We start from the raw sequence: 25,669 nt of genomic DNA, 5'->3' as shown, positions 1-25,669 counted from the left end.
ATTTCTGTGTCCATTGGATATAACCAATCAACAGTACGATGACTCTTCACAAATCGCTCGTAAGTACAGTTGGGCTAATTTACCGTTTTGCTCCTGTAGTTACATCTAACTCCTTAAGTACCACTGAATCCTCTAATGAACAATACATCATAGTTCTACTATGAGTTAACACTTCTCGACCTATGAGAAGATGTGGTGCCACATTGTTCAAGCCCGGAATCAGTCCTTAAGGGAGCAATCTATCTACTTACCTCTGCTTCGGGGAAGGAGTGAATTTCGTCTTGTGTAGCTGAGTTCCCAACTTCTCAATCCGACGAATCTTCAAACTGGTAGGTTTGAGCCGGCGATCTGACCACTCACCCTAATGCAAATCAAAGAACTGCCCTCATAGGCCGGAGTTCCCACTCACTCAGAATTAAGGTCATGTTACCTATGGTCATCCTAGTGAAATGAAAGTCTTTGTCATAAACGGTGTTATATAACGAGACTAAACATTTCGTAGTCCGGTCTTATACAAACTCCTTTGTATAGGATACCCCCGCTCGCATGTCTCCACATGAATGATCAGGATTAGACCATCTGTAGCACTTTACAACACTTGTAACATCTACAAAGCGAGTCGTATCCGTAGTGTCACCAAGATAAAGTTTCTCTCCTTTATCCATATACTACAGATCATTTAGGTTATCACTTAAGGCATGAACCACTTATATGTGTCCACATACATGCTTAAGTTACAACGATAATCATGGATCTTAGTTTATTGGTTTGTAGTTAATGCAACTAAAATATCTCATATTTCATAGACAATAGTGAAGAAAATATCTCATATTATTACATCACAAATGTTTGTTCATACACGTGCTTACAAACTACAGAACCCTAGAGATTTAAGGCATCAACCCCAACAAAGCGTACCATCGATATTGTTTTTGTCATGTTGCTAGTAATTTCAATATAAAATACAAATCAAAACAACTGAAAGATTTGGTGTTTAAGGCAAGAAATCAACACCAAAGGCATAAGTTCATTAGGTCCATGAAAGAGTCAAAGCAATTGAACCCTGAGTGCCTTAAATATTTTCTGATATTTACTTGAAAAAATAGACACAATCATATGATAATAAGTACTACTATGGGTGGATGACAAGCAATGTAGCTGAATGTATAAATGGGGTTTTCGAAGGTATTAGAATGTTGCGGATTACTTCTTTAGTTAGGCTAACATTCTCTCGCACAATACTATATTTTAAACGTCGAAGATAAGAGATAAGCAAAATACTCGACCGTGGGGACATATATACATAATATACCATGAGAAAGCTTAAGAGGTGGGAAAAACGAGCACATGCTCATACAGTGACATCTATTGACAGGGAAACCCAAACTTTTGAAGTAGAAACTGGCATAAGTATGATTTCTCCCTATAAAGGCCAACACACACAAGTTGTGAGCTTAAAAGAAGGGCTTGTCCTTGTAATAAATGGCAACATTCAAGATTTCATGCTCTTATGTAATTGCAGTTTATAATTACACGTGTTTGGCATACTCACCTCTTATGGATAAATGCTACAAATTGTCTTATTTCAAACAATGTTATGAAAGTTGCTTCCATCTAATACAATATCCAGATTATTAGCCAGATTTATCATTTACAGAAGTTCATCCAAATGTAGACTTACTAAGAGAACAAGGTTGTCCAAAAAGTACGTGAATTCATTATGAAAGGGATTGGAGAGAGGCTAGTTAAAAAGTCCGATGTACAATTTGCAAGGGAGAAGAACAAGCATACTTGTCCACAACGTACATTAGGTGGTTTCTCTTCGGGCCATTGATGACTTTGTTATGTAATGGATTTTTTAATGTAATGGACTTTTTTATAATTGATTTTCTATGTAATGGATTTTTCTATATACTATCCTGTTTGATCCACATATAATGCCTTACGTATAATAGGTTGGTTTTCTTGGGTTTGCACAAATTGGATTTAACCAACTGGATTGGCACCTCTTTACTGCTTTAGTAGAACGTTGGAGACCAGAAACCCATACATTTCACATGCCTTGTGGGAAATGCACATTTACATTTCAAGATGTTGCTATTCAATTTGGATTATGAGTGGACGGAGAACCTTTGACAGGTTCGTTGCAATATGATTAGAAAATCGTTTGTAACAATCTTTTGGGCGTTTGACCAGTTGATTTGAAAGGCTCAAGATTGAGTATCCCGTGGTTAGCGTCCCAATTTCCAGAGTTGTCTCCCGATGTCAACGACATCAACGTAGAAAGGTATGCTCCAGCGTATAGAGGTATGTAAGAGCATACAGTATGCAGCTTATTGGAGGTTTTTTGTTCGCTGACAAGTGGAACACTTTGGTACATCTTATGTTTCTCACGTTGTTGTATGATTTCGAGCGCTAGTACATACTCTTGAGGTGGTGCCTATCTTGCATGGCTTCATAGAGAACTATGTTGGGCTACTAATACACAAGCTTTGAAAATAGCGGGGCCACTAATACTTCTATAAGTACAAGCATATGAAAGATTTTTATAGCAGGACAAGTCCAGTTACAGGCCCCAGATCATCGTCCACCCAGTGTTAGGTATTATTTTATTTATATATTTATTTCATTATCATTTTATGTAATAAAATAAATTAATTCTTTTTTAAAATAAATTAATGGATTAAGTATTAGCAGCCTCTGAACAATCAGCAAATATGTTGCTAGTATATCAACAAATATTTGGCCGAAAAATGCACAATCAGGAAACAAATGAATATTAAAAACTTTTTGGGTGTCTTTTTTTTTTTTTTTTTTGCCAGATTAGTTGGACGTCATACACGCAAGATATTTGGTCATTATTGCCTGATTACTGTCGTGGTGGTCAAGATATTTGGTTGACCGTTAGCCCTCTTATATGGTTCCATATAGTAGAGTGACATCAACCAGATCATGTATTGAGACAATTCGATTTACGACAAATGGTACCTTCATTATGTTATACACTCCTAATACTATACTAGATTGATTTAAGAAGTAAGCATGACCAAGACGGACGCCGAATTCACGTAGAATATATATCGTACTGCCGTGCACGTCATGATCATTGCACAAGGAGAAATAACAAATGGACCAGCTATATTAGATGACTATTTTTCCTGGTACGATTCAATCACGATATATTATCACACTTGATGTCGCTACTATTATTGCATGGTAAGAGTTTTATTATCTTATATTTCCCAAATATATGATATGGACATTATTTAGTATTCATTTTTTTTATCATATAGAATAATTTTGTCCAAGATGTACAACAGTATTCAGTACAACATAATTTATTAGAGTTAGGTTCAATGTGTGACTAAACCTTGGTAAATGTAGAAAGTATTATTTAGCAGACAAGACAACTCGATGTTGTTGACACTTATCGAAGATGTATTCATCTTAGATGACAACGGCAACAAGGCGAAACTAATCTAGAGGCACACGAAGATGACCCCATGTGGAAAACTGAGTGACTTGTAATTCAAACTTTTAACTTCGTGTAAACTTCTATTTTGAAATTAAAGAACTAATGAAATTACATTTTATTATGAGACACTGAATCTAGTAAATGAGTATGATATAAAAGATCAAGAACAAAACAATCAAACAATAATAAAAAAAAAATTTGATACTAAAATCTAGTAAGGAAGAAAATTGTTAGTTAAAATTAAAAAAAAAAAAAAAACAATCAAAATTAAAAAAAAATGAAAATAATGGCCACGAGTTTGGTCTTTTGACCAAGTACTCATGGTTGACATGGTAGCCATCTAGTGTCCATGGGGTGCCGACTGGATTAAACCATAATCCTGTACCGGGTGCACGATTTTCCTCTTCAATAAAAATTACACTATTTTCGTCCATACTTTTCTCTTCAACACTACTTTTGAAATTTCTTTTCTATATACCTTATTTTTGTCATTACTTTAAAAAAATCACATTATTCTTCAACTTTAACCCTTTTAAAAAAGAACTAGTTTCTATTTGTTTTATATTTTTGTCTCTGTTTTTTCTATTTAATATTTTAAGACTAGCTAGACTTGATATGCACAAACCTCTAAATCCATGTGGCTAAAATTCGTTTTTAATGCTTTAACATGCAAATTTCTTACCATGATTTATTTGTACAAGAATTTCCTTTCTTTCCAAGTTTGAGAAAGACGGTTGAAAATCATAATTTGTGCGTACATGAAAAAAACTATTTATTATTCAAAACATGCATTGAAAATTTGGATTTTGGATTATCCCCTAAATAATAATAAATAAATAAATAAATAAAAGCTCACACAGGTCAAACATTCAAATTCTTACCTTTAAGTAAATATGAATTTAGAATTTTCAAATTTGTGAAACAAAGTGCCTCTAAAACTACTCGCTCTCATTAATTTCCAAAAAAAAAAAAAAAAGAAGAAGAAGAAGAAGAAGAAGAAGAAATCTCATAATTGTATTCTAAAGCCTTTAAAAAAAATAATTGAGATAATAAAACATTGTGTAAAATGGTAGATATTGGAAAATATAAATTTTTTGACATTTTTTAAATAAATATGTTTGTTTTTCTTGAAAATTTGTAAGAATGGCTGAATATTTAAATAGTCGTCTTTATATTTTCAAATAATTTATATACTAATTTTTATATAAATAAATTGGTATAATATTTAGTGCCTTTAATAATTTAATATCATATAGTTAGGAATTCCATTTTTATTATTTTTACATGTTATTTTGGAACAAGTTAATTAATATTGTGTTGACAATTTAATAAAAAGAAATGACAAAATATTAATTACAATTTATATTTGTTTAAAAAAAAAGACAATTCACATTTATATAGTTGATAGTATTTATATTAGTGAATTACATTCACACATTATCAAAATATATTTATACACGCACAAAAAATAAAGGGAAAAAATAAAATATGCTCTCAATATGAGAATCTTAAAATGTCCAACATCTTATTTACTGCAAAATAAATCCAAATGTTAATCCATGAAAATTTTAGGTTCCTCGAAATCAATTGTCCTAATTATTTTGTTTTTTTTCCTAATAGAATCTTAGGCATGTTGCCAATTCCAACCATCGTGTTCTTTAAATAATAATAAAAAAAAAAAGAAAATGAAAAGAAAAGAAAAAGAAAAACAACAATATTCTAATTTCTTTTTTCTCCAAAAGAAAAAAAAATGTCTGATGAATTACGGATTTGATCTTTCGTGCCTGTGGATTTTATAAATTGACATTCACCGACTTGAAAAGAATATAAAAATAAATAAATCATGTAATATTATCATGACTAATAAGCTATAAATTCTACTCTTTCTTTTGTTTTGTAAATAGAAAAATGATCATTTAAATTTTTTTTTCGTCTGAAAAATTTAAGTTTATTTTTATTTGATTTTTAAACTTTCAAATATCTATTATAAATTTTAAATTTACAAAAATTCGATAAAACATGTTGGAGATCAAAATAGTTAGAAGAATAATTTAGAGGCAAATGAAATGTATTCCAAGTTCACTCTTTTCCCAATAAGATTTTAATTTCATTTGGGTTTGCCATAATATTCTCTTTATAGTGTGAAGGATAAGATTAAATGAGGAATACAAACAATACCCTCCAAAAAGGAATTTAAACTAGATTTTGCATATCTTTGATATGTTTCCATAGGGCCAACTTAGCTATCTTAGAAAACAAAATTAGGACCTACTTTTTTCAAATTGTCATAACTATTAGATTAGCCTTCTCTAACAAAATTTCTAGGTCACGATATGATAAGGAGATATCTCAAACTTCTGATCTTTGAATCAAAATTATAATATATATTAATCAATTAAGTTATGTTCATCCTAAGTCTTTTATAAAAATTAATTTGAACATAATTTAGTGGTTGAAACTTAGAAGATATTTCCACTTACTCTCAAGGATTTTAAAGGTTTGAATACCTCATCCTTGTATTTGTTAAAATGATATTCTAATAAAGAACTAAAAAATTATTCTTTTATTGCTTCTTTTCATCTTAAGCTCAAAATGAGTGCTCTACTATTTTGGTTTGAAGGCCCTAATCAGTAAAAATTTTATTTAGATGGATTGGTTTGGTAACCATTTGACTTTTTGTTTTCAGCTTTTGAAATTTAAGCTTATAAACACTCATTTCATCTCTAAATTTCTTGTTTTATTATCATGACTTTCTACCAATATTTTCTAAAACCGAGCTAAGTTCTGAAAACTACAAAAGTAATTTATTAAAACTTATTTTTGTTTTAGAATTTGCTTAAGAGTTCAACTCTTTTACTTAAAGAAAGATCAAAATCATGATAAGAAGTTTAGATGAGATATGCTAGATTTTAAAAAAACAAAAACCAAAACCAAATGGTTATCATATGGACCTTAATGTTTTATGTTCTTAATTAATACAAATGAAAGATTTAATTTCGAATAACTTCTTTTGAATTTGATTAAACTCATAAGCACCATTAGAAACTCAGTGTTTGGTCTACCAACTTTAAACATTGGAGTGTAGTTTTTTTTTTTTTTTTTTTTTTTTTTTTTTTTTTTACCAATTTACCCCAACTGTCCCACCCTCCAATGTTTTCAATTGCTCCACTCGTCAACTGCCAATGGCGACAACTTCAGTGAAGACCACATCCAATGATAAGCTTTGGTGGCAACCAAATCTGACGACCAATACTGACATTTACCTCAAGTGACCAACTCTGGGAAGACCACCTCCAATGGTCAACTTCAAAGCCGACCACTTCTAGCAGCCAACTTTAATGATCACCTCAAGCGACCACCTCCAACTTTCTTGTTCATCTCCAATAACTAACTCTAATGACTAATTCGACCAATCATATGCTAATAGAAAAGGAGTAAAGACTTGATTACAAAAGTGTTTTTAAGTGCAAATATTAAATTATTAGTTTATAATGTTTAATAGTCGTCTTTTATAGTAATTTGATATTTAGGAGTTGTATGAGGATAATTGGGTCAACCTTATAATCGACTATCAGTTCCACTATAGTCTAGAAAGGGGTATTGTTTGTGTCTACTTGGTAGGACTGACTAACATGACTATCTAAATAAACAATATTTTTTGTATGCATGAAATATGCTCATTGTTGGCCATGTTTATATTTTCTTTTGTGAACATGTAAATAGACCCTTGATGGAAACCCTATTTTTTGTGCATATTCAACTCATACGCTCAATGACTGTTAAAGTATGTTATAAAGTTGTTGATTATATGAATAATAATAAGATTTTGTTTACACTAAATGCAATAGTTACATGCAAAAATTGTAAAATATATTTTTTATTTATTGAGTTCGCATCTTAGAGGATTGGGAAAGTATGTGAAATTGAATGGTAGGACAAAAAGTTAGGAAAAAAAATCAAAACAATAATAACAAAGAAAAAAACTCATAAAAATTCATGCTGGTTTAGGTTTAAAAAAATGTACCAGATATCTATAACTCAACATAAATCAACTTTTCACCTCAAACACGAACTTCTTAAATTAACTCAATCCAACTCTCTGCACCACAAATAACACAAACAGTTATTACCAACCAAGCTCGATTCTGTATGTCAAGTACAGACAATTATTATCCACTCAATTCAACTCAACTTTAAACGTACCTTAAGGGGTCATTTGGCTCACTAAGTGGAGTTAATAGTCTAGGATTAATATGTTGGAGTTAGTAAGTTTGTGATTGGAGTGTAGAATTGTAAAATTGAGTTCCTTGATAATTGTGAAAAGTAGGTTAAGAAAGTAAGATGGAGTTACTTGGTAGATGTGAAAAGTAGAGATAGAGAGGAAGATATAGTCCTTTGGTGTGTACTATTGAAGTAATTGGGTTATTTGCACCAACTTAAGTTGGTGGGTCAAACGGCATCTATGTTTTTTTTAATCTACTAATTTTCTTAAAATATTTTTATTATTGGAAAATTTGAGAAAGTAATTTAAATGCTTCATCTAAAAGCATTTTTAAGTTTTTTTTATTTGGTTAATTTTAGAATTTTCTTTAAATTAATATATATACTTAATATATATACAATATGACATTTGAAGTATGAAGAATTAAACCTCTGATTTCATGCAAGATCAGGAATTTTTTGTCAACTAACGTTGAACTATGCTTAATTACTTTGACATGTATGGTTGGCTTTAGTTATTTATTTAGGTTTTTTTTTTACTTAATTCAAAAGTTTCGTCTCATTGTATATATACACTCGCTTATGTGAATAATAAGAAAAGTTTTTATAAATAAAAAAAAATCTCAAAAATATTTACATTTTATAATAAAAAATTTCAAAATATTTATACTTTTAAAACTTTCTGCTATAAAGTATTAATAATTTTAAATATTTTTTATATTTAAAAAGATCCCGAATAATAATGTAACGTATTTATCATTTAATTTTCACTCAATGGACATCTTAAATTTGATTATTTACAACTCTGTTTCTTCCTATTTTCATATAATAGTCTATTTGTTAGGTGTGCTCATTTTTAAGTCTGTGTAAATGAGGATGAAGAGTTAAGAAAAAGTATAAAAAATAAAAAATAAAAAAAATAGTCTCTATATTTTTTAATCTATTACAATTTAGTTCATGTTGAAAATTTCCTAATCAAAATTAAGTATCAATTTTCATTAATAACGATTAAGTCTTTATATAATTTATAAACAAATTTAATCTCCATATTAGTTTAATGATCTACATGTGTAAGGCACATTTCATTAAACCTTAATAATATTTTCCATATATGGACTAAACTATTATAAATTGTAAAGTACATAGATTATTATAGTTTGGAAACTAAATTCTTACAAATGTAAATATACAAAGATTAAATTATTGACAACTAAAGTTCAAAAAGACTAAATTGATACTTTCGTGAAAGCTAACTAAATGTGTTTGAACCTAAATTTTATTTTTGACCAATTAAAGATGTTTTATAATCAAAAGCATCATTTGATAAATTCCGAAAACAAAAAGAAATAGATTAAAGAAAAAAATGGTTTTAGAGAAAATATTTAACCTATTATGAATATCACAAATTATATGTAAAATAGACACTTATTCTTAGTGTCAAAAAGTCAAATGTCACTCTCTCTACACTTCATACCATGTGTCTTGTAAATATTTATTCTTAGTGTCCATGTAATCCACTCCTATTTGTCAAATTGCTTATAAATAATGTTATTTGGTGGGTTTTGAAAAACATACATTCGACGAATTCCATGAAAATTGAAGAAAGTGGAAAATTTAGAGAAATTTTTATTTTCATATTTTGCTAATTTAGTTTATTGATTTATTAGGTTTAATTTATTTTAATATTTATTTATTTTATTATTACATTATAATATATTTATTTTAATATTATATTTTATTAGTATATGTGTTTCATAAGCATTTTTTCTAAAGTGTTTCACTTCAAAAAATAAAATAAATAAATAAATACTCTTTTGACAAAAGCATGTAACACATTAAATTTTCAAGGCAATATTATCAAAATTTAGAAAACAGGATAAATAAAAAGTTCTAATTAATTAAACCTAAAGATGAAAGTTAGTTTCTGAAAAAATAAAATATATTAATATTAGATTTAAAAAAATAAAACGAGTAAAATGGCAGGTGGATTCAACCTTATAATTAGTTTGTAATTTAAACTATTTCTATGGTTTACAAATATATTTTCAATTAATTTGGTAGTGATTTTTGTTTTTAGTTTTCTGTTTTTAAATATAACTTGTTTTTCTTTAATTTCCTACCATAATTTTCACTTTTTTTTTTTTTTTTTTTTTTAAGATACGTCTCAATTCTTAATCAAAATCTAAAAACAAAAACAAATTTTTGAAAACAAATATGGTCTTATTAAGTTATCATTTCAATTTTTATTTTTGATTTTTGAAAATTAAATCTAATCCTCTCAACTCTTTTTCATGATGTCTTGCATCTTTCTTAGTATAAAATTGACTTCTTAATCAAATTTCAAAATCAAAAACTACTTTTTAAGGTCTCGTTTGGTATGGTTTTGTTTTTGTTTTTTGTTTTGAAAAATAATTGTATTTCCTCTTCATTACTTATAATGCTTTGCATTTTTTTTTAAGTATAAGGTTGAATTCTTAACCAAATTCCAAAAATAAAAATAACTTCTTAAAAGCTACGACCCTGTTTGGTAACCATTTTGGTTTTAGTTTTTGGTTTATGAAAATCAAGTCTATTTCCTCTCTATTTCTTACCATGATATGCATTTTTCTCAAATACAATAGTTGAATTCTTAGCCAAATTCCAAAAATAAAAATAAAATTTTAAGAGTTACTATTTATAGTTTTCAAAATTTGGCTTCGTTTTTTTAAACTATTGATAAAAAGTAAATAACAAAAGAAGAAATTTGGAAGTGAAAGCAATATCTATAGGCTTAATTTTCAAAAATAAAAACTCAAAAACCAAACCGTTACCAAATGGGGCCTACTTTTTTTAGTTTTCAAAATTTGACTTGTTTTTTTAAATCATTGGTAAAACATTGATAACAAATGAAGAAATTTGGAGGTGAAAGTAAGATCTATAAGCTTAAGTTTCAAAAACAAAAATAAAAAACCAAATGATTATCAAATGAGACCTTAGTTATCAAATTTTGACTTAGTTTTTTGAAAATACTGGTAAAATGACAGATAACAAATCAAGAAATTTACAAATGGAATGAGTGTTTATAGGTTTAATTTTCAAAAACATAAAACTAAAAACAAAATGGTTATAGTATTTGATTTTTGAAACCTATGATCTATCAATATTTTAAAAAATCAAGTAAAATTTTGAAACCTATGATCTATAAGCTTAAATGTAATTAAAAAATAAATCATTTTAAAAAAAATTATAGTATTTGACAACCATTCAAAATAATTTGTAAAGTGTATTTTCAACTATTTTTGTCAAAAGTGTTTTAAATACAAATGAGTTTTTTGAAAATTACTTTTTTTTAGGTTAATCCAAATATACCCTTCATTTTTTTAGATTGAAAGTCCAAATTTCATACTTTATTTTATTATACTAAAAAAAATTAACTATCCTAATTTTAGAATAATATTTGAAATTTCAATTGGACACTTGGTTTTGATGATCCAACATTTATGGCATCTTTCTTTCTTGCAACTGGAACATCTATGTTTGGACAATCTTGTACTTACTCTCATTACTTTCAAAGAGAATTTTCTATATTTCTATAATTGTTTAAACCAAAGTACGTTTCATAATGAAACTTTTATGCATGAATGAAAGAAAATAAATATATAAATAACTATTCAGACTTACGAGTTATTTGTTTAAATTTTAATTTTCAAAATTTTCACCAAATTTGAAAAAAAAAAATTGTAAAAACTGTTTTTTCTTTTAATTTTCAAATTATGGTTAGAACTTCAAAATATTTTTTTTACAAAAAAAAAAAAAAAAAAAAAGAGAGGTTTTTAGAAAAGAATAGGTAAGAATTAATTATTCAAAAAAAAAAAATCCAACTGGCGTCCGTTCACTGGTTGACATTTGACAATGACCCCTAGGTAAGGCAGAGTCTCTCTCTCATATTTGTTATGTTAAATTCAAAAAATAATAATTAAACTATGGTTATATTTATTATGTTATATTCTAAAAAAAATAGGGCTGATTTTAATTAGGTTTATTTTTCATGTTTCATGTTATATATTCATTTTCTTGTATAACAAATATTTCAGTTAAAAATAAAATATGGCTAATTAAAATTTATATCTCTAGATCGACTGAGGGCATATTGGAATTTCTTTTTATTATAAGATAAACGATTGTGATTATAACAGAGGAATTATATGTGAACTGATGTATGCTAAGTTTATATGGTTTTTGTTAACTTTCCTTACCTGGGTAGGTGTAGGCATACGACTGATTGTGTCCTCCTTCAGGACCACACCATGACTGTATATATGCACATTTATGATTGATCATGTACTTTCAACACATGCACTATGATTGATACATGTTCCTTCAGGTTTACGTATACGACTGATTTGTGTACCTTCGGGATACACATTATGATTGATGCGTGTTCCTTCGAGTTTACGTTTACGACTGATTTGTGTACCTTCGGAATACACACTATGACTGATATTGTTCCTTCAAGGCATTTTTACAACTGATTTGTATACTTTCGGGATACACACTATGATTGTGTGTGTTCCTTTGGGATCACATTTTTTTTTACTGATATGTGACCATTCGGGATTGCACACCTAGATAGCCTAGTTAACAGGTAACCTAGAGGGACCAGTAGCGGGTCACTTATTGAGTATTGTTATACTCACCATTTCTTTCTTTATATTTTTTTTTCCAGGTAACAACAAGAATGGACCGGCGAGGGACAGAAGGGATCCGTGATAGAGTCATACGAGGACAATAGAAAACGCTTTCGCACAATTCATGTTTTGTTTTTATTTACTTATCTAAATGTCTTATTTTTGTTTTATATAAGTTTGTTGACAGATGACATGTTTTATTCTTTTGGTTTTTGGAATATTGTTTTCTGTAAACATTTTTTTATCCCAACTAAACGTGTTGATTATTGGATTTTATTATTAAATTAACATTTTAGTTTAAATTGGTCATTCACGTTCACTGAATTTACGTTATAACGGTCAAAATATTTTGAATGAAAATTAGTATTTAATCATAACGGCCTATGTCAAGGTTTTCGAAGATTTGGGTCGTTATATTTTCTTTTAATTTAGTTCCTATTATTAAATTAAACATAGGAAATCATCTTGCTACCATTTTAACGCACTTCTTAACGTGGCAATGAGACATTTTTTCTATTTTACTAAGCTTTTTTGGTTGAATATAATATAGTTTAGGACTAAATAAAAAGTAGAATGAATTAAGACAATTTCTTTCGAGTAGATAGATATAGAAGACAATGTTAAGGATAAATTGTCAGGTTTATTCGAGGTTAAATTCAAACTTTTAAAATCATATAAACTACATTAAGATCATTATCTTAGTCCATAAGACCAAATTGAAATTATTTGAGAATGATTTGAGAAAAATTAATTAATCTAAAAATTTAGGGAATTTTCATTTTACACCCTCAAGACTTTGAGGGTTAATCAATTTCAATCTAACAATAGTTATATCAATTTAAACATTAAATTTTCGTAAGTGTATCAATTAACACCATCTTTCTGATTTAATTTGAAAAATATAGTGTGAATTGAAACATATAATTGTTTTAAATTAAACTTCTAAAGTGTTATAAATAAATTAATTTGAAAAGCATCAATGCATTGGATTTTCACATGTATGTAGACTTTTTCAAATATCAAATTAATAATATGAAGAATTAAAATCGATGCATAAATAATGTTCAAAGAAAATCATAATTTAGTGTACATTGATTCGCTTATAAAAAATTAATTGATAAAATTAGAAATCTCTAAACAAAACCTTATGAGGAATATAATTTAGATGTGTTGGTTGATATTTTTTGAAGATTTTTTTTTGCATTTTTTATTTTTTGTAAAAAGATTTTATTTGGAAGGAATTTGAAAATTGGATAAGGCTTTTTCCGTTTCACTTTTTGTGTGTGTGTGAGAGAGAGAGAGAGAGAGAGTTTTCCGTACGGAACGTTTACACCGGAAGGCATCGCATCGGGAGGAGGCAACTTGGTTAAAACCAAACGCAGCCTTGTTCCCCACACCACAACAAATCAACTAGTTTTTTTCTCACAAGGGTACTTTTGTACTTTCATATTCCCCCTCTCAGCATGACATTATATCACATCATTCCCCACTCCAGTTGCCAACTTTCTTGGACAATCTCCCAAAGACCATTATGCCCCCCCCTCCCTACATTTATTTCTCATTTATCTCTATTTAAATAATTAAAACTACAACTTATTTTTTTAAAAAAAAATGGGTGAGAATCTTTAAATTCCTATTTTGCCCTTACATCTTTGGATAATTTTTATTTGATCTTTAAACTATGTTTACACCATGAAAAGAGTAATAAACGAATGGTAATGATCCAAATGGACTAGGTTTGTTATTTTTTACCTTGTGTTTCGCACTTGTATTGACTTGTGAGGCTCATTGCCCAATCGGTTAACAAAAATGCAAATTTTGTTTGCGTTTTGAAATTACGTTATCACTGTTGTTACCGTTACTAGTGTGTTGTCACAGTATAAGAAGTAGGAATTTGTCATATTTACTGTTATAATTACCATTTAAGATCAAACGATAATAGTAAAAGTAAATGTGACAAATTCATATTTCTAAGTAAACATGATTACATAATTGTATGATTCAAAGTAAGCATAGCTCAAGTGGCATACAATGGTGCGGTCTATAATTCACATCCATTTACCCTTGATTGTATTAAAAAATAACAATCAAATTATATTTGCAATTCTCATCTATTACAATTGATCTATCACTCTAAATTTTATAAATACCACTAAACACTTATCCATTGAACTTTCGTATGATTGATTCAGTCAAATATAAATGATTGGTCTTACAACTTTTGAATTACTACTCCAAGGTAAGGGCACTAAAGAAATGGAATTCGATTAATTTTAGTGTAGTGGTCAGTTTTAGTTGGGAATGCATTAATGTTGCTCTTGATTGATTTGTACGTAAGTGTCATGATTTCCTTTCCAATCTCTTGATTATTAGCATCTACTTATATCAATTGAATTAAACTCATTTTTATAGGTAAAATTCATAAATTGATACGTTGAGTGAGATAATGCACATGAATTATAATTAAGGTACTTGATTACCTAATGTTTCTTCTACGACACAAGTTTTGGAGATTAAGAAATAACATAAATGCCAATAAGTACAAGGGAAGAACTTTTATCAACTATTGGTTTCTCATAATTACTAGGTCGACTAAAGAGCCTTTTTAAGAATTAATTGTATAATTTGAACTATTTAGTATTTAACGAGGAGATTAGGTTAAGAACATAGGCATGGAAGTGGAGAAAAAATGACTTAAATTAGGTTACTTCTAAGGCTATAAACAATCATGACTTATCTGATTAATTTTTAATAGACTCAAATCAATTCTATTTTGTAAAAATTGTAATGATCAAAGCGTTTTAGAGCTAGCAATGTCAAGCATTGAAAAACTCTCACACTATTTAGAAATAAATTCACTAGATCAACTACATTTAGTTTCTTTGATCATAGCTTACATTTGTAGTTTTTTTTCTATTTGATGAGTTATGTTTGATTTTAGTCAAGTAATTAACTACTCAATTGAGTTATGTTTCACAAATGTTTCAATTTTTATTTGTTTGATTTGATTTGATATTTGTTTGGAGAGTCGTTGCTAGCCTAGTAACATGTTTCTTCATTTGGAACGTTATATACCAATTTGAAGAGTTCTCTCATCTCTTTCTTTTTTTCTGATCTTGAGTTAAGTTGATAGCAAGTATCTAAGAGTGTTGCTAAATTTGAGTAGTTTAAGGTTGTTGTTTTACAAGAATTATTCGTTGTATGCTGCTGAGATGGTCGTTATAGTTTGTTTGCAACCCGTGCAATGCAAATAAATTGTCTTCAAGACAGCGGTTTGTAAGTGTCTCTCAACTACCTATTCAATCTCCATAAGATCATGAGGTTTTTTATTATTTCAATTTATAAGTCTCGTGAGTTTGAACATTATTATTGTATATAGTGTGTACCATAATTGTCTACATCCAGTTAAGGTGTAGTCAATTTGCTAGTGTTATTTAGTTCTTCTTCTTATACATTAATTTTACTATAATCCATCAATTCAAGTTTGAGTTGATGGTGATTTAAAATGGTATTAAAGGAGAAAATCCTAAAAGAAGAAAGCTGAGGAGGAGGTCTTGAGTTTAATTTGAACCACTATAAAATCATTTGATCAATTTGATTTTTTTGACTTGAAAATTAAGTGGGTTTATAAATAAGCCTTTGACACACTACTTACTAAGCAAGACTTATATAATACTAAACTCTTCTTAAAGTTCTTGTTAGTATTGTCCTTTTTATCTCACAAAATTACTAAAAGAAAATAAAGAGACCGGAAAAGTCAAACATTTTGAAAAAATAATGTGATGTATCTTATTAACTCATTTATATTTGATAAGAAAATGGGGTTAATTGGAACACTAGGGTAGTTTTAAAAATAATTTAGAAAAAAAGGTATTTTTGAAAGAAATTAGAAAAAAGTTGTTTTTTTTTAAAAGACGCATTCACCTTGAACAAAACTAACGGTAGTTAATGGGGTTAAAATTTTTAACGGTGTAGATTTTATTTATGTATATAAATTGTATATGTGTGGCTAGTTTATTGTACTATGGAATGGTGGTGGAGAATTGACATTTTTTTTCTTTCCTTTTTTCCCTTTTTAAAATTTCAATGTTTAAATACAAATAATTATATCACTTTACTATAAAGAATATTATAATTATTGCATTATTTTATTTATAAATATATATATTTGAATTTTTTTATTTAATTTTATACTAGTTCAATTGTAATTTATTTGGGGAGGTAGTTAAACATTAATTTAAATACTAAGATAATAATTATTTATCTTTTTATTCTTTACAAAAAGTATTCTTTTTTCAATTTTTATTTTTCTAATGAAAATGTTATAATTTTGTAAAGATTTGTATAAAATTAAAAGTTATAATAAAATAAATATTTCTATTTGAGATTCAAAAAATTTTATATCCCAATAATTATAAAAATTCTTTATTTTATTTTAACTTTTTAGAACATCTTTATAAAAAAAAAAAAAAAAAAAAAAAAAAAAAATTAAAGAGGAATAGTTTTTTGTTTGGAAAGAATAAAAAAATTACATAATTGTTATTTTAGTATTTAAATTATAATTTCAACTACCTAACAAAGTAAAATTTTTAGAAATCTTTACTAAAATAATTGTTATTTTAGTAGTTAAATTATAATTTAACAGTATAAAAATCTTATTTTTATAACTGAATTTTGTAGAAATCTTTATTTTATTATATGTTTTTATAACATTTTTATTTAAAAAAAAAAGTAAAAAAATAAAGAGGAATAGTTTTTTTAATAATAAAAAATAAATAATTTTTATTTTAATATTTAAATTATAATTTAACTATCAATTGAATTAATATAAATTGTAATTTACTTAACTAGATATCTTTTACAGCAAAGTGATAAAATTATTAATATTTAAGTTACATATTAATTTTATCCTATAAATATTTAAGATAACATTTTCATAAAAAGAAAATAAAAATTAAAAAATAGTTTTTTTGTAAAGAATAAAAAATAAATAATTATTGTCTTATTATTTAAATTATGATTTAACTATTTCGCTAAGTAAATTGTAATTGAATTAGTATAAAATTAAATATAAAATTCTTCAAAAATAAAATGATGTAATAATTATACTATTTTTATAGCAAAGTGGTAGAAGTATTTATATTTAATATTGAAATTTTCAAAACAAGAAAAAAATGATTAAAAAAAATCTCTTGGAGTAAGAATTGAACATGGGTGGTGTGAGAAAAAAAGTAACAATTATTCAAAATGTAGCAACTTTGTATATATATAAATAAAATTTAAACGGTAATTTTATTTAATGAGGCACAAATTTCAAAGAGACGCATTCCAATAAATACAAAAGAAAATCACACCATTTTCCTAATTTCTTTTATGAGTATTATTTTTTCTAAATTATTTTTAAAATTATGTTCGCTTATAAATATTAAAGGTTAAAAAATATTTTTCGTCTTAAATTTTCGTAAAAATAATAATTTAGTCTTTGAACTTTGATTTGTAACGATCTAGTTTCTATATTTTCAATTTTATAGCAATTTAATATCTGAACTTTAATATGTAATAATTTAGTCCTTAACATAAAAAGATTTATCAAAATTAGATGTCGATTTTTAAAATTTATGATGTAAACTTTGTATTTCGTAAAAATATTAAGTCTCTAATTAGTTTAACGATTTATTTACGCATGAAATCTCATGGTTTAAAACATTAATTTCTACGATAGGAACTAAATTGTTATAAATTTTAAAGTTCAAGAACTAGATTGTTCATAATAAAATTCAGAAATTAAATTATTACAAAATTGAAAATATAAGAACTAAATTGCTAAAAGCAAGTGATTTTTAACCCATATTAAAATAAAGTTTTAAGAGGTTTTTAGTAATAAAGATTTGAGAAAAGGCCGCGATCAGTTTGCTCAAAAGTTTAAAGTGAGGTATTCTTGTCCATTTAAGCAAAATTATTTTATAAATTGGAGTGTGTAATTGATCAAGGAAACATTTATTTATTTTATTCACATCAACATGTCAGTTAAGTTATGCTCATTTTAGCTCAAACAACATTTATACTTGTTTGAGTAAATCAATAAAATTTATAATTGTTAAATTTAAACATTGATATGTGGATAAGATATCAATAACAACCATTCCAAAAGTTGATGGTCCGTTTTATGACCCCTATCATTAATGAATTAAAAAGAAAATCTTAATCTTTTAAAAACAAACAATGGTGAAATATTTTTGTATGTTTATTGCAATACAATGTCAATAAAAACAAACAAAAATTATTCTGGTATGTTTTGACCATTGTATTAATTTCACTTTCACCACTACAAATTTAAGATTTTCAAATTCAATAAAATTTTAAAAACAATTACAACAAATTTAATTCAATAAAATAAGTATATGAGTCATAAAATGAATTATCCAATATCTAAATAAGTATGATTTAATTTCCTACCCAAGCATCATTTTTTTTCATGCAAGTGTATGATTAATGTCACAACTATTTTCTTGCCCACAATTTTTAAAAATTCAACCAAATTCACAGTCAAAGTCTTCCCTTTAAAGACAATTCTTCTCTAAAAGTCCAATTTCATTAGTCATCAATCAAATGTGCAAAGAAAAAACTGTTCATCAAAACAAGTCCATAATAAAATAAATGTTACATTTTTAGTTCAACCGTCAGAATTTAGACTTTTTTTTACCCCGTTTTGCTTAGATTGTATATTGTTGAAATAGAGTTAAAATAATATTAAATTACAAATTTAATCTTTCAAAATTCACATAATTTAAAAAGACGTAAAATTGAAAGGTTTAGAATTCTTTAAACATAAAATTAAAAATTAATCTAATAAGTCAATTAATGTCTCAAGGTTTAGTGACAATTGAGCATCTCATAAATATATATATATATATATATATATATATCTATATATATATATATATATATATATATATATATAAAAGAGCTCTTACAATCTTTATTAAAATGCATAGGTAATAAATATCTCATTGTCTCAATTGGTTTTGAGATTAAACCTTTTAATTATATAATACAACATTATAATCCATGAGGCTTAACTGAGTATATAGTTTAACAAATTAAAAGAGGAAGTAGGTTGAAGAGGTCGCATAAAAAAAGATTAAGATACCTCGCAATTTTTTTATATAAAAATATATGGATTACTCATCTCATTGTCCATCGATTTTGAGATGAAATCTCATAATGGTGACTAAACTTGATAATTAAACCAATAATCTTCCGTTTATCTTAATTTTGAGTCATTATTTTACTTCTCACAAGTCAAAATGACAAAAACATATTTCCACGCTAATAAATAGAAAATGCATTCTGCTTTGTGCCATTTGTTCTTAAGTATGGTTTGATTTCGTAAATTGAGCATAACTCAACTAATATAAAATTTGTATGATACATTTTGAGATAAGAGGTTCCATTCTTCTACACCATATATATTATCTAAAAAAAATTGCTTTGTTTTCTTCCTTTGTTACAAAAAATTATAATTTAATAAATATAATAATCATTGGAAGAAAATGTGTGATATTTTTAATATAATTAAGGTGGTTAGAGGATTCGTACTATAGACCTCTTCATCGTTAATACATATTATATATCTGCTTGAGCTTTGTTCGCTTTGGAAAAAAATTTATGCAACTTTTAATGGATAGATTAGACATAATTTTGGTTTCTTCAACTTTCATCCATTTTTGGGGAAATATAAATATATACTAGAAACTATGGGAGTTATATCATTTAAAACTTTGAAATAATAATTATATTAATTTAAATCATAAATATTCGTAACCAAATCAATTTGAACTCTCAACTGAAATATAAATATATACTAGAATCTATACTCTACATAATGTTCCATTTAGATAAAGATCGTGCAGACTTATAATTTTATCAATTAAATCTCTAGACTTTCATAACCAAATCAATTTGAACTCTCAACTGAGATTGCTTTTGAAAATCATCCATTTTGTTAATCCAATATTTGAAAATGTTTACACACCTGTAAGAATTGATGCATTGACGATTTCATAAGTATTTTTAATAAATGGTCTAAATTGGTTAACTTATGACAATTTAATAATTTAATTGAAACAATTATGAGTCTCACACAATATTTTTTAAAGCAAAATTTAAAGGAGTGTGTAAGTTGATACATCTTACAAAACTTTAAGGTTTAAATTGATACAGTTCAATTTTACTCTACATTTTGGTCGTTTAATTTATAAAAATTATTTTTAGTTCTCTAAATTTCATTGATCAATTCTACATTTAATTAGTTACTTCATATTTACATTATATGTGTGCATTAGAGAATATGACATTGCAATTGTACAAAATGCTATCGTCCTTGAATCATTAAGGCATCGTTTAGTAACAAGTTTATTTTTTATTTTTGTTTTTAAAAATTAAGGTTGTGGACACTACTTCCACATCTAAATTTCTTCCTTTGTTATCTATTTTTCACCATGGTTTAAAAGATCAAGCCAAATTTTGAGAACTAAAAAAATAGCTTTCATTTTTTTTTTTTTTTTTTTTGGAACTTGGCTAAGAATTCAACCATTGTACTTAAGAAATATATATGAAATAGGCTTCATTTTCAAAAACAAAAAACAAAATGGTTACCAAACGCAAACAGGGTCTTGATCAAATTACATCCTTATAATATGGACTAAAGGTAAAATTTGAACTCTAATATAGAGATTTAAAATAAATTAAAAGTTTCAAAACAGAAGGTCGTAAAATCTTTGGAGACCAAGATTTTTAATAAATAAATAAACAAATAAGGAAGCATATTTGATCTTTGAGTTTTGAATTTAGTTTACATTTGGTCCAAAGGTTTTAAAATATTATATTTTTAATTTTTTAAGTTTTGAATTTGGTTTTAATTTAGTTTATAAGTTTCAATTTTACTTTTGAGATTTGAGTTTTGTTTTTAATTTGATCCTTAGATTTCAAGATTTATAATTTTAACCTTCATATTTCACCAAATACTCATTTTTCATATTTAGTGTCTATGTTTATTAACTAATTTAAAATAATTATAATTAATTAAATTTAAAATTTAAAATTTCACTTTAATTCTTTTAAATTAATTAATAAATATTGATACCAATGATTAAAAATGAGTTTCGTGAAAAATCGAAATTAAAAGTGTTAAAGTTGAAACCTAGGGACCAAATTGAAACAAAAACTCAAATATGAAAAGTAAAACTGTAATATTTTAAAATCTATGGACTAAATTAAAATTTGACTTAAAAGGATAATATTGTGAAACTTCCCCCAATTTATGAATGAAACCCATATTAAGAACAAACTTATTATTTAGGCACTATTTGGTTTTTTCTTTTTTCTTTTTCAAAAGTTCTTTGAAACCATTTCATAAAGCTTCTATCTCAAGGTATTTCTTTAAACAAATATTCTCTTTTTCTTTTCTTTTCTTCTTTTAACTTTTCATGTGGTAAATAATTTTAAGATATTATGTATGAACCAAACCTAACTATGATCAAATAATTAAAGACAAATTTACATTCTTTACGGATATATACATATATATAGAGAGAGGAGAGACCATATTCAAATAAGTTATTTATATATATTACTAAAAAGCGAGGCAAAAAATTCAGCTTAGGATCACAACTTCAACTACTAAGAATGTTAGAGAAGGAAAAGAGAAAATGTTCATGTAACATAGCCAAAAAGTTTAGTGATGGATACATGTTTTATTTATCTCTATAAACATATGTATAAAACATAAAATATGACCATTCGAACATAGTCCAATAAATAAAATCAATAATTATTATTGTACTGATCGACTATTTGATCTCTATTTTACAATCGTTAAACTAATAAATACCATGTACAAAATATACAAACAAATATAGGATATATATATATATATATATATATTTGGTGCCAAAGTTCTTAATCTAGTTTTTATTTTGTCTCTAGATTTTAAAATGTTACGCTTTTCTACCCTTGAATTTTATTTGTATTAAATTTGTAAATTTCAAAATGTTACACTTTATTCTTCATTTCGATCCCCTAACGTTTCAATATTGACACTCTTAACCTTGATTTTTCTCTAATACTCACTCTCACTCCTTAATGTTAATATTTATAATTAATAAAGTTTCACTCAATTTTTGCCATTATTAAAAGTAATTTAAAAAATTCCACTTCCTAATTATTATGAATTAATTAACTGACAGTAAATCTCAAAGATCGAAGGGGGAATTAGTCATTAGCGAAAACTCAATGGTAGAATTATGAATACTGAAACTCAGGGAATTAGAGAAATTTTCACATATAAGAAAAATAGCAAACTATTTACAGAAATAGCAAAAAAATAATGATAGATATTTATAGACTTCTATTAACTTCTGTCATTGATAAACTTTCATCAGATTCTATCACTAACAGTATCAATGATAGACTTCTATCAGTTTCTATCACTAATAGACACTGATAGACTTCTATCAGCATCTATCAATGATAGACTTTTATCAATTTCTATCACTGGTAGACATGATAAACTTCTATCAACATTTACAAGTGATAAACTTGTATCAATCTCTATCACTGATAAACGTTGATGGACTTCTATCAACGTCTATCTGTGATAGAAATTTATAACAATGCCTATCACAACTATAATTAAATTTTGCTATTTGTGTAAATATTTTTCCTTATTTTTCTATTTTTGAAAACCCCCTAGGAATTAAATATAAATTTAAACACAAAATTTAAGAATACAAGTGTAACATTTTGAAACGTATATACTAAGGTTCCATTTGGGATTTGATTTTGAGAGAAAAAAAAAGTGATTATAACAAAATCTTATGGGAATTTTCAAAAATAAAAAAAATAAGAGAAACTATTTACACAAAATAACAAAATTTTAATCTTCTTTAACAGAGGCTGATAGAAGTCTATCAGTGCCAATCAGTATTTTTTTTTGTTATTTGTGTAAATAATTTGAAATTTTTTCTATCCGTAAAATTTTTTCAAATCTTAACAATTCTTTTTGTTTGGTAAAACAAATTACAATTAAATCCATTAAAATCACTTTTAAATCACACTTCACTTCGTGCCCGTTTTAATATTTGTTACTTCTAAAAGCTTAGACGATATTTAACAAAATTAAATTTTTAAAATTTTCAATTAAAGCTAAATTTTATTTTATACATTTATTTTAAATAAATATTTAATAATTATAAATTATAATAAAAAATAATATTAAGTTTATTTTAATTATTATAATTAAAATACGATAATTTAATATTTATTTATCAAATTCAAGTAATGAAATTTACGAAGCATTAAAAGTGAATTTTACAAAAAGTCATTTGCAATCATTTTAAAAACTACACTGATCTCAAAGGGATCCTAAATTGAAACTGTATTCAAAATCTATAAATAATAAGTTTTTTTTTTTGGTTGAATTTAAATTGGTGTTTGGCTTTAAAAGAAAAAGAAAAGGGAAAAGAAAAGAAAAGAAAATAGAAAAATGGTAGATTGAGTCTTGTTTACGCCAAACATGTCGTCCAATTCTATTCCTTCTCCCTTTCCTTTCCCTCTTCTTAGCGCAGCACCCATTACTATAAAGAACCTTCACTTTCTTTCTCAGACTCCCACGCTTCTTCTTCTTCTTCTTCTTCTTCTTCTTCTTCTTCTTCCTCTTCTTCCTCTTCTTCTTCTTTCTCTTCCCCTTTTCCCCTTTTCTTTAATTTCCCTTTCCTTTTTTTATGCCTCTTCTTTCTTCTTCCCTTTTCCCATGATTCCCTTTCTCCAACTATAAGAATTCCCCCTTTCACTTGCACGAGTTGCACCAATTTCCCCTTTTCCTTTCTGGGTTTCTCCTTCTTCTTCTTTCCCGCCCATGGAGAAGCTTAATTTTGTCAAAAATGGCGTCCTTCGATTGCCCCCTGGCTTCCGTTTCCACCCCACGGATGAAGAGCTTGTAGTTCAATACTTGAAGCGGAAGGTTCTTTCCTGCCCTTTGCCGGCTTCAATCATTCCTGAGGTCGAAGTTTGCAAAGCTGATCCATGGGATTTGCCTGGTCAGTTTAAATTTTTGAAAACTTCCATTTCTGTTCCTGTTTTGGGGTTTTTTTTTTCTTTTTTTTTTTGTTGCAAGAACTTGGAAGTGGGTAATGGGGGATTTTGTTGTAATGAATGGGAAATTTGATTTTGTGTTGTAGGGAATATGGAGCAAGAGAGGTATTTCTTCAGCACGAGAGAAGCTAAGTACCCTAATGGAAACAGATCCAACAGAGCAACGACTTCGGGTTATTGGAAAGCCACTGGAATTGACAAACAAATTGTGGCTTCCAAGGGAAATCAAGTGGTTGGGTTGAAGAAAACTTTGGTCTTCTATAGAGGAAAACCGCCACATGGCTCCAGAACTGATTGGATTATGCACGAATACCGTCTTGCTTGCCCGCCAACTGTTTGTTTTAATGCCTCACAGGAAAAATTCCCTTTTCAGGTGACTTAAACTTCTGGTTTTGGTTTTTCTTATATGCAATAGATTTTGGACATTGTTTACTCTCGACTCTGATTTCATGTTAAAACTTCAAAAAGAGTGATGGGTTATGATTTATATCCTAAGAAACTCATCAAGCTAGCAGCTTCTCTTTCATTAAAAGACATGAACTGTTGGTAATAATAGAAGTGGTTTGTGTGTTGGTGAATTGTGCAGAGCTCTGCGGCTCCAATGGAGAATTGGGTTTTATGTCGTATATTTCTGAAGAAAAGAAATGGGCATCAAAATGAAGAGGAGAAAAACACAAGCAGCAGTAGCAACAGCAACAGAAAGCCAAGGATGGGGAAGCTTGTGTTTTATGATTTCATGAGAAAAGAAAGGGCTGAAACGGACTTGAATTTGGCTCCTTCTTCCTCGTCTTCAGGCTCTAGTGGGATCACTGAGATTTCAAATAATGAATTGGATGATCATGAAGAAAGCAGCAGCTGCAACAGCTTCCCTTACTTTAGAAGAAAACCTTAAGAGCTTAATCTCTCTCTCTCTCTCTCTCTTTTTTTTTTTTTTTTTTTTTTTTTGGTGTCTTCAAACATCTTCCTTTGTTGTAGGAGTAAATTTCTCTGATTTCCCATGTCAGAATAACCATGAAAGAAAGAAGAATCCTAGTCTTTGGTTGGTCATGTAGTTTTTTAAGGTTTCTGGTCTATGTTTCAGTAGACATATCAGTATCATAAGCCAAAAGAGATCAATGAAACTGAATCGGCGTTTAACTTCTTGTTAGTTAGT

General features: G+C 27.2%; 1 protein-coding gene across 1 annotated transcript; it reads left to right on the top strand.

Moving 5' to 3' along the window:
* Nucleotides 1–23,846: 23,846 nt before the first annotated feature.
* On the top strand, nucleotides 23,847–25,658 carry NAC083 (NAC domain containing protein 83). The gene is made up of 3 exons (XM_039019095.2): nucleotides 23,847–24,461; nucleotides 24,603–24,889; nucleotides 25,103–25,658. The coding sequence occupies exons 1-3, from the start codon at nucleotides 24,281–24,283 to the stop codon at nucleotides 25,406–25,408; spliced, it is 774 nt and encodes a 257-aa protein (XP_038875023.1). The 5' UTR covers nucleotides 23,847–24,280; the 3' UTR covers nucleotides 25,409–25,658.
* Nucleotides 25,659–25,669: the final 11 nt, after the last annotated feature.

The sequence above is a fragment of the Benincasa hispida genome, chromosome 12 (assembly GCF_027475165.1).
Source record: "Benincasa hispida cultivar pf3 chromosome 12, pf3_genome.v1.1, whole genome shotgun sequence".
NCBI classification, from domain to species: Eukaryota; Viridiplantae; Streptophyta; class Magnoliopsida; order Cucurbitales; family Cucurbitaceae; genus Benincasa; species Benincasa hispida.
The sequence above is the reverse complement of the archived record's forward strand: the minus strand, read 5'-3'. Positions and strand labels throughout refer to the sequence as shown.

Bases quoted from the DNA above. Each gene is read 5' to 3' on its own strand.
- NAC083 (XM_039019095.2), top strand. From the start codon at position 24,281: ATGGAGAAGCTTAATTTTGTCAAAAATGGCGTCCTTCGATTGCCCCCT. The intron at 24,462-24,602 runs GTCAGTTTAAAT...TTTGTGTTGTAG, and splicing joins TGATCCATGGGATTTGCCTG to GGAATATGGAGCAAGAGAGG. The intron at 24,890-25,102 runs GTGACTTAAACT...TGAATTGTGCAG, and splicing joins AGGAAAAATTCCCTTTTCAG to AGCTCTGCGGCTCCAATGGA.